The sequence below is a fragment of the Triticum aestivum genome, chromosome 6B (genome assembly GCF_018294505.1).
Source record: "Triticum aestivum cultivar Chinese Spring chromosome 6B, IWGSC CS RefSeq v2.1, whole genome shotgun sequence".
In the NCBI taxonomy this organism is placed as follows: Eukaryota; Viridiplantae; Streptophyta; class Magnoliopsida; order Poales; family Poaceae; genus Triticum; species Triticum aestivum.
This window is the reverse complement of record NC_057810.1, coordinates 71,843,036-71,861,360: the sequence shown is the minus strand read 5'-3', so window position 1 is coordinate 71,861,360 and position 18,325 is coordinate 71,843,036. Positions and strand designations below refer to the sequence as shown.

Below are 18,325 nucleotides of genomic sequence, written 5' to 3'. Positions count from 1 at the left end.
TGAGATCCACAAGTGCATTGCCAGCTTGTCAATAGCTAGAAAGTAAAAACATCACTCGATGTCAATGTCGTGTACATTTGTGGTTTCTGGGAAATATCCGTTCGGACCATCTAGCTAGCGACCCCATGATATATAATTCTAGAAGGAAGTTCTTATCATCTCCGCTCTCCGTATCAAGAATGTATATAACCAACGCACTTATCACAAACTTAATATGTATGGTCACAAAAAATGTAGCCAGATTATAAAAGTGTGACAGGCTACAATGAGAAGATTTCAGCAGTATGAAGTCTACTGACAGCACACAATCCAAATCTGGACATAAATTCCCTAGTAAGCCACTCAAGTTTCTTAGGGTCAAGTTCCACATTATCCCATGATCACCATCAACTGATACAAAATATAGCAGCAAACGCATACGCACACCAAATGCTGTTCAGTGCCTAGGGTCCGGAATACGTTACTTTCGAACCATGATTTTGGTACGTCATTGCATTTAGAATATACAAATAGTTACATAAATCCTGACCCCTGACGAAAAATCGGCATCAGAAATATAGAATATACAAATAGTTACATAAATCCTGACCCCTGATGAAAAATCGGCATCAGAAATGCAAGATACAAGTCATAACCATGTAAAACCACAAAAAAATGTCTATATTTATATTTTATGTCATATTTTTACGTTTGCAGTTTTATGCCACGTATACAATTTTATCAGTTTATACTACACGTTTTCTTATGTTCTTTTTGACTTCCAACGTATGCAATGACGTATAAGTAGAAAAGGTGTGGAAAAGTAACAATTTATTCTTCGTCGTTAATGTTAGTACCGAATAGCATGAACCTACTAGTGTTTGTTTCCTCGTAGTGAAAGGTCACTCTCCTCTACATGTTTGTTTCCTCAGATATGGAAAATCTCTCGTTGATACGAGATTCTCTTTGTTTTGGTGGCATGCTCCTACCAGATATCGATGGTGACTTTTTGTGGTGTAACTTGGTGCTATATTTGTACCACTATTTCATAATGTTGAGAGAGCGTGAAATACTACCCACCTGGATGTCTTCTAGCTATAAGCTGCTTTCTAAGAGAAAGACTGTTAAAAGATGCATCAACGGTATAACATTTTTGCGGGTGACATGGACAGCATAAACATAATTAAGTGTTTTTCTAAGACTGTAAGAAAGCTACATACAGATCGATAAATAGCTAGAAATATGAATTCACGTCGAAGAAAATCTTTATTTTTTAGGTTGTGAAGTGGTATATTCACTTAAGTGGGCTGATCAATCCCTTTTGTAGGCGTGACGCCTCTCTTCTAAAAAAAAGACCCTTCTGTAGGTTGGTAATGAAGCAGTGCTGAGGGATTCACCGGGCCATTGACGCATTTGGGTCATGAGTCTCCGCGAATACTCCGCCATTTCTGTCCCTTTCTCTAGTTTTCCCGTCTATCTTCTGTTCAACATCAATTTTACGTGGATGAACAGTGCTCTTTCTATGTAACAAACCAAAAGTAAATAATAACAATTTGACCCAAGAATTCGAGAAAGCACCACTTACACACGAGACAATGCCAGCTGTACCAGTCGTTGTACACCCACATGTTACATTCTGGGGGGTAAATGTTTTTTGACCGCTCTATTAGTAGCTAGCTACTGTGCATGCATGGTTCAGCTGGGGGTCAAAGTTGATAATGGCAGCAGTGGTTCAGTAGTACGTAGGTTGTCTTCTATATATACCTATAGGCTGCTTTCTAAGAGAAATAACGTAAAAGATGCATCAACAGTATAATTTTTTTGCGGCTGACATGGACATAACTGAGTGTTTTTCTAAATTTGTAAGAAAGCTAACTTCAGGTCGATAAATGTCTAGAAATACAGTTTCGTGTTGAATAAAAACTTTCTTTTAGGTGCTGAGAGATACACTGAATCTAGAGCTTTGACTCATTGCGGGGCCACCAGTCTCCGTGAAGACTCCATCCTTTCTGTCCCTTTTTCTATTTTTCACGCTTATCTTCCGTTCAACATCAATGTTACGTTGCTGAACAGTGCGTTTGTATGTAACAACCAAAAGTAACAATTTAACCCAAGAATTCGAGAAAGCGTCACTTACACACGAGACAATGGAAGCTGTACCAGTCGTTGTATTGTACACACACTTTACATTTTGGGGGTGTGGAGGTGGGGTAAATGTTTTTTGACCGCTCTATTAGTAGCTAGCTACTGTGCATGCATGTCATACTTACATTGTCGTGAGCTTGACAGGCAGCAACCGTTGGAAAACTGGTCAATCTGGAGACCTTTCGATGGCCCCCTCTACTACCTAGACCCTTTTGTCCAGGTGTCAGAGTACTTACGTGTGTGGCTGGACGTTCACGTGGCTGGACGTACAAATATAGCTATATAGAGTAGTACTACTTACGTGTGTGGCTCTTGTGGGTGCAGTGCAGGGAGAAACCGTGTGCACGAACGATGTCGCGGTATTTGTCTCCTAACGACGACCAGACTAGACATCAGAGTGCAGAGCAAGGTGCATGGTGCGTGGTGCATGCATGGTTCACTCTCCAAACAAAGAATGCATGGTGCACTAGCCCTAGACGAAAAACTAAACTTGATTAGCGCATGCATGACGTTTAGTAGTAAATTTTCCACATGGCTCGCCACTCGGTGGAGGATCGACGCGGCATTGCTCAACCTCGTCTCCTCTATAAATCTGGAGGGCATGCATGCATTGCTCATATCCCCCATCCATCCCAAGACATAGCAGAAGCAGCAGCCTGCTACGTACTCTTGTTCATCCCATATCATCCATGCTAGTTAGTTACCTAATTAATTAGGTAGCCTGCCTAGTCGATCAGCTGTAACACACATCACATTATTTAAGTACGCTAGTCGGCTAGTGATGGCTGCTGCGCATGCATGCTTCTCCTTCTCCTCCTTCGCGCCATTGCTCCATTCGGCTTTGCCGGTGGCCAGAAGTGGTGGCCAGAGTGGCCGAAACAGTGGCTTCTTTCGCCCTTCGCCGGTGATATATCCCGGGCGGGAGCCTGTGTCCCATGAGCTGTCCGATGATTTTGACTTCCAGGTATATATTTTTACGGTACAAACATACTTCCAGGTATATAGACCGCAACATTAGAATGTACTTTGAATGCAATTAGCATGTTTGTGTGCCTTTTTCCAGCTAATTATACTGTCTCCGTCCCTAAATTGATGTCGTATAAATCGAGTCAAAAATTTAATCCTTCCTCAAGAATCTTATAACCACAGTCTAGCAATTCATGGATTGCCTTTTCAAGATAACTTTGAATAATGACTCCTCTTCAGGAACCAGCGAGGCATAGAAAATGTGTGTTTCATTAAATAATTTATGATGTTTCTGGAATGAGCACAATTTCAATCTCTATCTTTTATTGTTAATTTCTCAACTATGTTAATAAAATATAAACCTACATTAGATGCACTATTTTCCTATGATATCGCCAATTGTTGAATGCAAATAATATATGATATATATTGCACTTATCTAGACTTTGTTCTTTTTAAAAAGAAGTTTGCTCTATGTGCAATACCGGGAAAGCCTATTGAATGTTCAAGCGTTGCTTCATCAACATCCGAAAAGCAACAAAGGAATGTTGAGCACGGTTGATCACCTCAAACGCCTCTGCATTGACCACTATTTCCAGGATGAAATCGATAACATAATGGAGTCGTCTGTGGATCTCCTCCATGGTGATGATCTACTTGACGCAACCCTTTCCTTAAGGCTGATGAGAGAAGTTGGATATTATGTTTCGGCAGGTCAGTAAAATACTAGTTTAGTGTGTTGGGTTAGATAAACACACCAGTTTGGAAACTTGAGTGCAATTTTGTCAATGGTGATTTTATGTGATAATTTTGCTAATAATAAATTAGCCTTAGAGTAACCAAGTTTAATAATAAAAAAGAACAGTCCCGTGTGTAGCATAGAAGCACCTCTTATGAGACGTATTATTTTCATTATGTATGACATGCACCTAAGACCCCTTCTTGTGGTGTATGGAAGACGATGTTCTTCAGAAGTTCACAAATGATAATGGTGATTTCAACCTTAGGCATAGCAAAGACCTTAGAGGGTTGCTGAGCTTGCATGACATGTCACACCTCAACATGGGAGAAGCTTCACTCTACAAGGCAAAGGAATTCTCAAGCAAGCACCTGAAATTTTCACTTAAGTATTTGGAGCCAAACCTTGCGAGATATGTGATGAAGTCACTAGACCATCCCTACCATGTGAGCCTGAAGCAATACAAGGCTAGGCATCATTTGAGTTACCTCCAGAACTTGCCTACCATGCACACTGCAATTGAGAAGCTAGCACTTGTAGAATTTCAGATGAAGAAGTTGCAACATCAAAGTGGAATGCAAGAGGTTAAGAGGTATGAATATAATAAAATACACTCCTTCCATTATTAGTTGTTGCGGACATTGGCCCACCTGCATATTGATAAGAGAGAACTCACATGGAATTAATAGATTAACATATTTTTTTGCTCATGTATTGGCACAATTAACGGTGTGGTGGTTTTTTACTATGAAAACTTCATTTTGACACAGATGGTGGGTGGATTTGGGATTGTCTCAAGAAATTCCAGCTGCAAGGGACCAAGTTCTGAAATGGTACATGTGGTCCATGACTATCCTCGAGGGTTTCTCCTTCTCAAGATATCGGGTTGATGCCACAAAGGTTATCTCAATGGTCTACATTGTGGATGACATCTTTGATCTTGTCGCCACACAGGAGGAGCTCTCTCTCTCTTTAATGAGGCAATCAAAATGTGAGCATTGATGTTCCCGTAATAACAACAACATTGAATTTTAGGAATGAAGTATAATTACATTTGTTTGTAAATGAATGACATCTTAGATATGTCTAATTGCACACTAAAAATTCTATAATTTTGACACATCATGTATAAAGAGGTATTAGGATTGGTTTGACATAAACATTAGGCCTCTGCGAGAAATATCTTGATATACTAATAGCTTTATAATCATTCATACAAAAAGAGAAATCATTGCATACTCAAGGCTGCTTATACCCAGAATGGCATATTTTTGCTAATGGTATAATCAAACTCATTGGTTAGTCACGATCTTATACATGAACACATAATATAAAAAAATTATTACAAAAGTTTCACGCGCAAAGTGCATATTATCTTGCAGCTGCTGAGTCACTGCCGAGTTACATGATATCATGTTACAAGGCTCTTTACACCATCACAAATGATATCGTTGATATGGTCATAAAAGAGCGTGGACTGAATCCTATCAATCATCTCAAGCAAGCAGTATGTCTACTCGAATGTTTTTTCATTTTCTTTAGTTTCATTTGTCTAAGCAACTAATAAATATATTAAAAGTACCACCTCACGTATTTATGTGTACTATATAATTTGTGATTAATTGTAATGAAATAAAATATAAGAAAATAACAATGGAAGAATTAATATTACATTCATGCCTTTTGTCTTGCAGTGGGCAACTTTGTTTGATGGATTCATGATCGAGGGAAAATGGCTATCTACTAATCAGGTTCCTACATCGGAGGACTACCTAAGAAATGGTGTCATCACTTCGGGAGCACCACTTTTATTTATGCATCTTTTATTCATGCTTGGGCATGATTTAACAGAGGACAACAACGACCACATCCTTAGGGTCATCTCCTGCCCTGCAAAGATCATGAGGCTCTGGGATAACATGGGGAGTGCGAAGGTCAGAACACACCGAGAAATTTATCGCACGACTATGTGATTAGTAATACTAATTATTTACATGAGTTATTTCATACCATATCCTGCTGGGTGTGCATTCAAGTTGACATTGACAATATTAGGCATGATCTAAAAAGAAATTATGTGTCCCATGCAGGATGAGTTGCAGGAAGGGCTCGACGGATCATACAAGGATTTGTACCAGAGAGAAAACCCTCATGCTGATGCGGAGAAGCACATGTTGGATATGATAGCGGGTGAATGGGAGGATCTAAACAGGGAATGCTTCTCTCAGACAAAGTCCACACTACCACCTAGCTTCATCGGGGCGTCTCTCAACTTTGCAAGGATGGTCAGCATCATGTATGGCTATGACGATGAGCAGAGGCTCCCCGCCCTGGAGGATTACACTAGGATGTTGCTCTTTTGGATAATGCATGCTACTGTTGTGTATGTAAGTCTTATATATGTAGCACACCAATTTTGTAGGGTTGCCCTGTTTAAACGTGGACTAGTATGATGCGCCATTAGCTAATGTGAAACTGCTCCACAAACGATACTTGTGCCCGAGTTGTGCACAACATGCAAATCCAGCGGCTAGTGCCCTTCTCACTCATATGCATGTCCAGCAGTATTCAATCTTCGTGTGTGAATCGTTCAAAATTTGTCCTGTGCATAGCACGACTCTAGCGGATGTGTTCCTACTTGCTAGTGGTTAATTATATAAATATACTCCCTCCGTCTGGAAATACTTGTCATCAAAATGAATAAAAGAGGATATATCTATACATCTAGATACATCCCCTTTTATTCTAGATACATCCCCTTTTATTCATGCACGTGTTGCAATGTATGTGATGCATGTGCAGTTTTGCACTCTAGGAAATAGGATTTGTATTCAAAATTCACTAGAGTGCAAATTTGTTATACCATTTGGCATCAGCAGGCAATTACGCGTTACATCCTTCAAGCAAACATAGATGTACTAGCTAATCGTTTGAACATCCACATTATTTCTTATGTCCCCTGATTTAGACTATGCACACAACTTATATGTAAAAACAATAACCATACAGAAATACGAGGTGTATAAGATCCCAATCCTCCTCTATCTCGTGTATTTTTTTAATGTTAGCATTACTGCTAAATTCATTGAACAGGAGAAGAAGATTGGTCCAGTTTATGAGGAAAACCAGACCCAAAACCATACAAACATCGCCTTTTGGCAAACAACACACACACATCCACACGACCCAGAGATCCCTCTGACCGGATCCACCTCCAGGACAATGCCCCCAAGAGGAACGTGACGCCGGATAGCGCCGTCATCGTATGGTCTAAACTAGATCGAGGGTTTCCCCCGAAGCACGGCAGGAAAGGTAAGGTGGGAGCAGCTACATCGACGCCTCTAGCGAGGGAGCGACGCCAGAAGGCGCCATCGACTACTCCGGCCACAACCGGAGTACCACTTTCGTCGACCATCTCACCTACACAGTTTGAGCCCTGGATCCGATCAGCCTACACAACAGGCCACTACCCCTGCCTCCACAGCAATCCACGCATCCCCGGCAAGCTCAACATGCTTCTAACCTTGCATCCGCGTCCTCCACTGGGCGGAGGATGCAACCCGCAGCGGCGCCGTTCTTATCCCATCAGAAGGATGCAACCAAGCACGACGCCATTCGTCTCCTTGAGGATGCAACTCCTGCCGGCCATTCTTCTCCCGACGAAGGATGCAACAACCATAGCAACGCCATTCATCTCCCTCTAGCCACCACCATCTTGTCCTCCCACCTGCAGCAGCGTCAAGTTTTCCGAACCATCATCAGGAGGATGCAACACCGAGTGAGGGTGCCATTCCTCTCCCATTGTTGGGAATCATTGCATGGGAAAGCAAAAAAAATTCTAAGCACACGCAATGATCTATCCATAGAGATGCATAGCAACGAGGGGGAGAGTATGTCTACGTACCTGAGGGAGTCCTGGACTAGGGGGTGTCCGGATAGCCGAACTATCATCATCGGCCGGACTCCAAGACTATGATGATACAAGATTGAAGACTTCGTCCCGTGTCCGGATGGGACTTTCCTTGGCGTGGAAGGCAAGCTTGGCAATACGGATATGTAGATCTCCTACCATTGTAACCGACTCTGTGTAACCCTAGCCCTCTCCGGTGTCTATATAAACCGGAGGGTTTTAGTCCATAGGACGAACAACAATCATTCCATAGGCTAGCTTCTAGGGTTTAGCCTCCTTGATATCGTGGTAGATCCACTCTTGTACTACTCATATCATCAATATCAATCAAGCAGGAGTAGGGTTTTACCTCCATCGAGAGGGCCCAAACCTGGGTAAAAACATCGTGTCCCTTGTCTCCTGTTACCATCCGCCTAGACGCACAGTTCGAGACCCCCTACCCGAGATCCGTCGGTTTTGACACCGACATTGGTGCTTTCATTGAGAGTTCCTCTGTGTCGTCACTCATAGGCCCGATGGCTCCTTCGATCATCAACAACGACGCGGCCAAGGGTGAGACTTTTCTCCCCGGACAGATCTTCGTATTCGGCGGCTTTGCACTGCGGGCCAATTCGTTTGGCCATCTGGAGCAGATCGGAAGCTACGCCCCTGGCCATCAGGTCAGATTTGGAAGTTTGAACTATACGGCCGACATCCACGGAGAATTGATCTTTGACGGACTCGAGCAGAGCCGAGCACGCCGCACTGTCACGATGGGCATGATCTAGCTCTGCTGCCGGACAGTGCCCTGGAGGCCGCACGAGAGTCCACTCCGACCCTTAACTTGGAGCCGACTGCGCCGATCGAGGATGAGTGGCTAGACACCGCCTCGGGGGCTGCTACCTCTACGGCGATGGAGCCGAATACCAACCCTGTCCCTCGTGAACCTCGTGACTCCAAGGTGCCGGACTCCTCGCCGGACTCCGAACCTCCCGCGCCCCTTCCAATCGAATCCGATTGGGCGCCGATCATGGAGTTCACTGCTGCGGACATCTTTCAGCACTCGCCTTTTGGCGACATCCTGAATTCGCTAAAGTATCTCTCATTATCAGGGGAGCCCTGGCTGGACTACGGTCAGGACGGTTGGGATGCGGACAAGAAAGAAATTCAAAGCCCACCCACCACCCACTTTGTAGCCACTCGATGACCTAACCGACATGCTAGATTTCGACTCCGAAGACAACGATGGTATGGACGACGATGCCGGAGACGACCAAGAACCAGCGCCCACAGGGCACTAGAAAGCCACCTCAACTCACGATGTATACATGGTGGATACAACAAAAGGAAGCGATAACGAGGAACAACGTGACGCGGCGAAGGATTATTCCCCCGAAAAACAGCCAAAACGGTGACGCAAGCGCCGCCCGAAGTTCCGCCTCGACAATAACAGCACCCATACAGACCCAGCCGTAGAGCAGGGCGAACTAGTAGACGACAAACATGCCACCAAGCAACCGTCCGAACAGGATGAGTTGGACGAGCAACCCATCCCCGGCAAAAACAACGGTCCAGACGATCTCACGCCGGACACATCACCGGAGCATAAAGACCTCCACAAAAGGCTCGTCGCCACTGCAAGAAGTTTGAAGAAGCAGAAGCGGAAGCTCAAAACAGCAGAAGACGTAAAGTACTCAAGACCGCAGATAAATACGGTGATAGTCACCAAGCAAAGAGCTACCCGAAGCGCAAGCTGTTGCCCGAATTTGACGAGGAGGTCGTAGAGCCCCCACAGTAAAAAACAAAGAGGCCGCCTGGTCGGATAGACGACTAGATGACAAGCTAAGAGCGGCAAGCGGCGCCGCACACAAGCCGGCACACGATCCACATAAGGATCCCCGTAAAAAGGATGGCCCAGTCAGGTCCATCTATGGGCCAATAAAGAAGGCTCCAGGGAGCAACACAACACGTCGAGTGTTTGAAAATAACGGTACACCTAAATACAGGGGCGCCACACACCCCCTATGTTTCACCGATGAGGTACTGGATCATGAATTTCCAGCGAGATTCAAGCCCGTAAACATAGAGGCATACGACGGAACAACAGACCCCGGAGTCTGGATTGAGGATTATATCCTACACATACATATGGCTAGAGGAGATGATCTCCATGCCATAAAATACCTACCCCTCAAGCTCAAAGGGCCAGCCCGGCATTGGCTCAAAAGCCTCCCAGAAAATACAATTGGAAGTTGGGAGGAGCTCGAGGATGCGTTCCGGGCAAATTTTCAGGGGACTTATGTCCGGCCTCCAGATGCAGACGATTTAAGTCACATAACTCAACAACCCGGAGAGTCAGCCCGCAAATTCTGGAACAGGTTTCTCACCAAAAAGAACCAAATAGTCGACTGTCCGGACGCCGAAGCCTTAGCAGCCTTTAAACATAACGTCCGAGACGAATGGCTCGCCAGACACCTCGACCAGGAAAAGCCAAGGACAATGGCCGCGCTAACAAGCCTCATGACCCGCTTTTGCGCGGGAGAAGATAGATGGCTGGCAAGATGCAGCACCAGCGACCTGAGTACATCCGAAGTCAGGGATGGAAATAGGAAATCACGACGCAGAAAAGATCAGGCCGGACTAAGGAAAATGGCCTAAAGAGCACGGCAGTCAACGCCGGGTTCAAAAGCTCTCGTCCGAACAGCAAAACACTGCCTCTTAAAGACAACAGTGACGAGCTATCCAACCTAAACAAAATCTTGGATATGATATGTCAAATCCACAGTACCCCCGGGAAGCCTGCAAACCATACCCACAGAGATTATTGGGTCTTCAAGCAGTCCGGCCGACTTAACGCCGAACACAAGGGGCTCGACACACCAAGCGAGGACGATGACGAACCCCACAAGCAGAGCGCCGGAAAACAAAAGAACTTCCCACAAGAAGTCAAAACAGTGAATTCACTTCAAGTGATAACAAGTAAAAATAGGGCGGCACCTACTAAAGTACGCGCCGCACGGTCCACCCCAGCAGAGTCCCGAAACTGGATGTCAAAACCAATTACTTTCGACCATCAGGATTACTCCAGAAGTATTCGAAACGTAGGATGGACTGCTTTGATATTGGATCCTATAATTGACGGACTACAATTTACACAAGTCCTAATGGATGGTGGCAGTAATATAAACCTGCTATACCAGGACACCATCCGCAGAATGGGGATAGACCCCACCAAAATTCTCCATAGCAGCACTTCCTTTAAAGGAGTGACGCCAGGTCCTTACGCCAATTGTACGGGCTCCTTACTACTACAAGTTGTGTTCGGATCATCCGACAACTTCCGTCGCGAAAAGCTAATCTTCCATATCGCCCCATTTAAAAGTAGCCATCAAGCACTATTGGGACGCGAAGCTTTCGCCCGCTTTAACGCAATACCGCATTACGCGTCTCTTACACTTAAAATGCCTGGTCCACGCGGCATCATCTCATTAAAGGGTAATTTCGAGTGTTCCTCGACCACGGAAGAACGTGAGACTGTCTTGACAGCCACACACTAATCCGGCCTTGCTGATGAAAGCCCCTAAAACAGGTCATTCAGACCTCGGACACGATTAGGCGAGTCCGGTATAAATAAACAAGGGGCTTCCTAGCCGCGTACCCCTTTACAAGGGGCTGCACGAACGAAGAATGAGAGCCAATAAATCTCAATTTTATTCATTTCTTACATCATACTCTTTTTTATATACATTTTTCGCACGATCTTTTTTCAAACTAAGTTCTTCTCTTTTACAGATGAGCAACGTGCTACACCCGTCCAGGATACAGCACAACTGAGACACAGGCGCAGACGTGCAACAGGGACCCGTTGCACGGATTCTTTTCAGATTAAGACCCTGCGTAAACCTTTTTTACTGTCTCTTGTTGATACACATCCCCCGGTTTCTTACCATAACCAAGGAGGAGGCTGGCGTTTTGGCATCGGCCGCGTCAGAAGATTTCGCGTGTACCTGGACACTAAGGGCTTAGGGCATCGTTCTGCCCGTTTTCATAAAGACCGAATACCTTAGCGAGTGTTCGGCGTCTCGAGTTAGGCCTTATATGCATCAGCTCCGAATCATGTCTTTGGTCAAATGTTGGGTTTGCCCGGCTCCTGTGTTTTCCTGCCTTACGTTCCGTTTTATCGGCTAACGCGGCACCAGGAGAACTACTGCGATTGTGCCCTGGTTCGGCCTGGTGAGCACCTCAGTAGAGAAAGCCGAAAACTGACTGTCATGATACAGTGAAAGACTGGTCAACCACTCGATCGACTACCGGAATGTCTAGAATTCCTCCGCTTTGACGAAGGACCGTTTCCCGGTCAGGCACACACGCGCCCCGAATTTGGAGAGCGCGGTGCCCCTAGGGGCTATATCGTAGCCTCACCTTCGAACTCCTATGGCTAAGTGAAAGTGATAAAGCATTATAGTCTGGTTGCCTAGTTTGATACGCTACCACCTCCTTCACAGGACCAAGACGTTGGATTAAGTGTGAAAATGCGCTTTTTTGCAAACACCCCCGCACCATGTGCGTGGGGGCTGAAGCCGAAGACGGCCATCTTTCAGGTTATATATACATATACATTAATGGCCGCACAGGAGATATTTCAATACTTGAACGCACAAGTATAAAAAGCTCTTGTATTATAAACATGGTCTCATAAATCATACATGTCATTTGAACATAACGTTTTTCGAGCACTGCGACTCTATTAAACGAGCGCCCTGCAGGACTTCCTCAAAATAGTGCTCGGCGGGTAATCGGCTTCTGTCCGAATCCCGGGATGCAACGTTGGCGGCATCCATCTCTGCCCAGCATGTTTTGACACGGGCGAGAGCCATCCGTGCACCCTCTATGCATGCCGACCGCTTCATCACCTTGATATGCGGCACCGCATCAAGGAATTGCTGCACTAAGCCAAAATAACTATCTGGTTTGGGCCTTTCCGGCCACAGATGAGCCACGACATCCTTCAATCGAGCAAGACAAAATGGACATTTGGGTTCTTGTGGATACACTTCCAATTCTCCCCCTATGTGAGCTTCTCAAACATAGTAATTAAGTAATTTATATTGTTTATTTCGAAATAGTTGACAGCTTATTTCCATTGACAGCTTATTTTCATTCTTCAAAGAATTTGCGGAAGATGGTAGACAAAACCCACTACACCGATGGCTCTGAATTAACTTATAAGGAGAAAAATCATCTGATCGCGTTTTGTACTGATCTTGAGAATTACAATATCTACAATCGAACTCCTCAACATTATGGTCAATACGTGCCACTAGTGTACATGTGAACTACGGTAACTACCATGGAGATACCCTGGTAAGATTTTTTACTATTACGACATCCGTGCATCTTTTTGCATACTTCTAAAACTAGTACATCATTGCTAACTATGAAGTTATTACTATGTTTTTTAGCAGATAATCCTGAATGATTGTGTGCCTCATCTGATGTATGTGCACGGTCGCCTTGATGTTTTGAACATACAACCAAGTCGTCCTACGAATCTCAACTGTCCATACCGGATTTCTAAAAGAAGTGGAGACATGACAATCAAAGAATGGAAAAAATGTATGGACAGTCGTAAGGAGCTTCTTGAAAGCAAAAGGAAGTGAAGCGCAATAATTGAAGACAGGATGATCCCCATTCTCCATAATGGAGAGTCAGGGTCTATATTGTTTTATGCTATTTTACCTTAAGGGTGTTTAGGTCCTACCTGACACTGATGATCATGTGCTAAGAACAATTATGTAGGGTTGGGTTCGATGACTATGAGGATGATGATCGTATGACTTATTATTAATACTAAGTAGAAGTTGTATGATGATGCATGATTAGTAGGACTTGTTATTATATATGATGATGTATGATGCGAGCATGAGTTATTATATATCAGCGGGTGAAATGAACATAGCAGTAGCGTTGGTAAACCAAGGACGAAGATATAAGAGAGGACACTTCTCCCTATTAGCTAGCTAATAACAACCTAAATTAACCCCAAAACCCCTAAACCAGCCACTTTTTTTTTTAAAAAGAAAAACCTCAGCTCTAGCCAGCTGCTGACGCGTGGAAGCCTTTTGGTCCCGGTTCATGTCACCAACCGGGACCAAAGGCCCCCTTGTCTGGGCTGCCCGCAGTGGCCACGTGGAGGCACATCTGTCCCGGTTCGTGTAAGAACCGGGACTAAAGGGGGAGGGCATTAGTACCGACCTTTTTGTCCCGGTTCTTAAACCGGGACAAAAGGCCCTTACGAACCGGGACAAATGCCTGTTTTCTACTAGTGTAAAGTTAGTACAAAGTTGAGTCATCTATTTTGAAACGGAGGGAGTGCGTGCTAAGAGGTTTGAGGTTGCGAGTACGACTCTTTGGGTCATTATTATTTTTACTTTTCTTACTTACCAGTTCTGAGAAATGAACAAAAAAAAGGGCAAGAAGGCAACTCCAACCAGCTACCTCTCGAGGCACAAAAGAGTAGGTTACCACGACACCACAACTAAGAATGTTGATGTAACTGCGAGGTAGAGTGTTTTACTAAATTTTAAAAAATGAATTTTTTTTTTCTTTTTTGCTTGGGATGGGTATTTCTTGTGGAGCGGCGAGAAACGCGCATACCGCCCGGTATCCAGATTTTTTGGCAGTACCCAAAACCTTGGTCATAACCATGTAAACCATACCAAAAAATGTCATTATTTACATTTTATGTGTTGTCTTTTTACGTTTGTGATTTTAGGATGCGTATACAATTTTATTAGTGTATAGTAATGCATTTTCTTTTGTTCTTTTTGACTTCCAACGTATGCAATGACGTATTAGTAGAAAGGGTGTGGAAAAGTAACAATTAATTCCTCGCCGTTAATGTTAGTACCGAATAGCATGAACATACTGCTGTCTGCTTCCTCATAGTAAAAGGTCACTCTCTATGTTTATTTCCTCGGATATGGAAAATCTCTAATTGATACGGGATTCTCTTTCTTTTGGTGGCAAGCTCTTATGAGATATCGATGGGAACTTTTTGTCGTGTAACTTGACGCTATATTTGTGCCACCATTTCATAATGCCGAGAGAGCTGAAATACTACCCACGTGGATGTCTTCTATCTATAGGCTGCTTTCTACAAGAAAGACCACAAAAGATGCATCGACAGTATAATTTTTTTGCGAGTGACATGGACAGCCTAAACATAACTGAGTGTTTTTCTAAATCTGTAAGAAAGTTACATGCAGACCGATAAATAGCTAGAAATAAAAATCTGCGTCGACGGAAAACTTGTTTTTTAGGTTGCAAAATGGTATATTCACTTAAGTGAGCTGATCAATCCCTTCTGTACGTGTGACGCCTCTCTTCTGAAAAAAGAACCTTCCGTAGGTTGGTAATGAAACAGTGATGAGGGATCCACTGGATCAAGCGCATTGAGCCATTGACTCATTGTGGAGTCATGAGTCTCCACGAGGAGTCCACCCTTTCTGTCCCTTTTCCAATTTTTTCTGTATATCTTCCGTTCAACATCAATCTTACGTTGCTGAACATTGCTCTTGTATGTAACAAACCAAAAGTAAATAATAACAATTTGACCCAAGAATTCCAGAAAGCGCCACTTACGCACGAGACAATGCCAGCTGTACTAGTGGTTGTACACACATGTTACATTTGGAGATGGGGATTGGGATTGAGCACCGCAAGATCGAACCCATTGCAAAGCACCTCTCCCATTGCAAGAAAAATCAATCTAGTTGGCAAAATCAAATCAATAGATCGGAGAGAAATATAAAGGTATAATAATCATGCATAAAAGTGTTTAGAGAAGACTCAAATAATACTTGTAGATAATCTGATCATAAACTCACAATTCATTCGATCTCAACAAACACACCATAAAAAGTGATTACATCGAATAGATCTCTAAGAACATCAATGTGAACATTGTATTGAAGATCAAAGATAGAGAAGAAGCCATCTAGCTACTAGCTATGGACCCATAGGTCTATGGTTAACTACTCACACATCATCGGAATAGCGGCAAGGTTGATGTAGAGCCCCTCTGTGATCGATCCCCCCTCCGGCAGAGTGCCCGGGGATGGCCTCTAGATGGGATCTCGCGAGAACCGAAACTTGCGGCGGCGGAAAAGGTATTTCGGGTGACTCTTTGATGTAGGGGGGATATTTCAGAATTTATAGTGCTAGAATTAGGCTAAGAGGTGCCACGAGGGGCCCACAAGCCTGGGGCGCCTCCCAAGCTTGTCGCACCCTCGTGGCTTGTCAAGTCTTCTCCCGAAGCTTTTACGGTCCCCTCTGGTCCATAATCCAAAAAAAAATTCTCCATTTGGACTCTTTTTAATATTGATTTCCTGAAAAGCTAAAAACATGAAAAAAAAAATTGCAATTGGCACTGGGCACTAGGTTTATATGTTAGTCCCCAAAAATGATATAGTTACATATAATTGCATAATAAACATCCAAGATTGATACTATAATAGCATGGAACAATCAAAAATTATAGATAAGTTCGAGACGTATCACTTGATGCTACATATTATTACCCAATGATGTATGACCATCCTATGATGTTTGATTAGATTCGTTTTATCCTATGGGTTGATTGATGATCGTGATTGGTTTGAGTTGTATGTTGTATTCCTATCTCCTGTTCAACAGCAATCTTATGTTGCTGAACAGTGCTCTTGTATGTAACAAACCAAAAGTAAATGATAACAATTTGACCCAAGAATTCCATAAAGCGCCACTTACACACGAGACAATGCCAGCTGTACCAGTCGTTGTACACACACGTTACATTTGGGGAGGGGGGGGGGGGCGGGGGGTAAATGTTTTTTGACCGCTCTATTAGTGGCTTGCCACTTGCGTGCATGGTTCAGCTGGGGGTCAAAGTTGGTAATGGCACCAGTGGTTTAGCACGTAGGTTGTCTTTTATATATAGGCTGCTTGCTAAGAGAAATAATGTAAACTAGCAAGATGCTCGTGCATTGAATGGGACATGAAGATGCTTTTTTTACAAAACACCTGTTGTGCTTGTCCTATGTGAGAATAATCTCATGTGTAAAACTAATGATATCTCAAGAAAGAGAAGAGATAAGGTGACGAGGAGTGGGGCGTGGTGGTGATTGGTCGTCGGACTGAGCGGAGGCATGAGGATGGACGACGCCGGCAGCGGCCGCCATGCCAGATTGTTTCAGATGCTTTCTTTTTTAATTGCTCAATAATGAGGTTGTGAGAGATAAGGATGAACGAGGGAAGTATCTGCAAATGTGGAGAGAGGTGCGGGTAAGATATAGATCGGACGGTCTATATTGCAAGATGGTAGGCACATCATTATCACCAACTTAATTTTTTATAAGAGTAGAGAAGATGCATCAACAGTATAATTTTTTTGCGGGTGACATGGAAATAACTGAGTGTTTTTTTAAATATGTACGAAAGCTACCTTCAGGTCGATAAATGGCTAGAAATACAATTTCGTGTTGAATAAAAACTATTTTTTAGGTTGCGAAATGGTATATATTCACTTAGGTAGCCTGACCAGTCCCTTCTGTAGGTTGCTAGTAATGAAGCAGTGCGGAGGGATACACTGGATCTAGAGCTTTGACTCGTTGCCAAGCCACCAGTTTCCGTGAAGACTCCATCCTTTCTGTCCCTTTTTCTATTTTTCAGGTCTATCTTCCGTACAACATCAATCTTACGTGGATGAACAGTACTCTATGTATGTAACAAACCAAAAGTAAGTAAATAATGACAATTTGACGCAAGAATTCCAGAAAACGCCACTTAAACACAAGACAATGCCAGCTGTACCAGTCGTTGTACACAAATACTTCCTCCTTTTTTTTAGTCTGCATATAACTTTTGTCTGAAGTTAAAGCATCTCTAGTTTGACCAAACTTATAGAAAAAAGGATCAAATATTTACAATGCCAAAGGAATATTTTTAGATTCATTATGAAATGTAGTTTCATATTATGTATATTTTGATATTGTAGATGTTGATATATTTTTATACAAATTTGGTCAAAGTTTCAAAAGTTTGACTCGACAAAAATCTTATACGTGGAGTAAAAATGAATGGAGGGAGTATTACATTTGGGGAGGGGGGTAAATGGTTTTTGACCGCTTTATTAGTAGCTAGCTACTACATATGCATGCATAGTTCAGCTGGGGGTCACGTTGGTAATGCCGGCAGTGGTTCAGTATAAGTAGGTTACATATGTGGCATGCGTACATTGTCGTGAGCTTGACAGGCAGCAACCGATTGAAAACTGGTCAATCGGCAAACTTTTCGATGGCCTTTTAATTTCTCCAGGTGTCAGATCTTGACGTTCACATGGCAGGACGTACAAATATAGGTATATAGAGTACTTACGTGTGTGGCTCTTGCCAGTTGTGGGTGCAGTGCATGGAGAAACCTAGACATCAGAGTTCTGTCTTCAGAGCAAGGTGCATGGTGCATGCATAAACCTGAGAATAGTTTGGTCTCGAACCATAGTTCCAATTTGGTTTACCTGTTGGGCTGCTTTGGTTCGGTTGAAATGGATTGAGCCTCTATCGTAATTT

At 43.4% G+C, this 18,325-nt stretch overlaps 1 protein-coding gene across 1 annotated transcript; it reads left to right on the top strand.

Annotated features, from left to right (window-relative positions):
- Positions 1 to 614: 614 nt before the first annotated feature.
- LOC123138836 (S-(+)-linalool synthase, chloroplastic-like) lies at positions 615 to 7,072 on the top strand. Its single transcript, XM_044558698.1, has 10 exons — positions 615 to 688; positions 2,762 to 2,795; positions 2,888 to 3,088; positions 3,534 to 3,804; positions 4,049 to 4,421; positions 4,600 to 4,809; positions 5,195 to 5,336; positions 5,524 to 5,763; positions 5,920 to 6,216; positions 6,923 to 7,072. The coding sequence occupies exons 1-10, from the start codon at positions 615 to 617 to the stop codon at positions 7,070 to 7,072; spliced, it is 1,992 nt and encodes a 663-aa protein (XP_044414633.1).
- Positions 7,073 to 18,325: the final 11,253 nt, after the last annotated feature.

What these genes read in the sequence shown, in the direction of transcription:
- LOC123138836 (XM_044558698.1), top strand. Translation starts at nt 615, where the DNA reads ATGCAAGATACAAGTCATAACCATGTAAAACCACAAAAAAATGTCTAT. An exon ending in GGAATGCAAGAGGTTAAGAG is followed by an intron (nt 4,422 to 4,599) that starts GTATGAATATAA and finishes ATTTTGACACAG; the next exon opens with ATGGTGGGTGGATTTGGGAT. An exon ending in ATAACATGGGGAGTGCGAAG is followed by an intron (nt 5,764 to 5,919) that starts GTCAGAACACAC and finishes TGTCCCATGCAG; the next exon opens with GATGAGTTGCAGGAAGGGCT.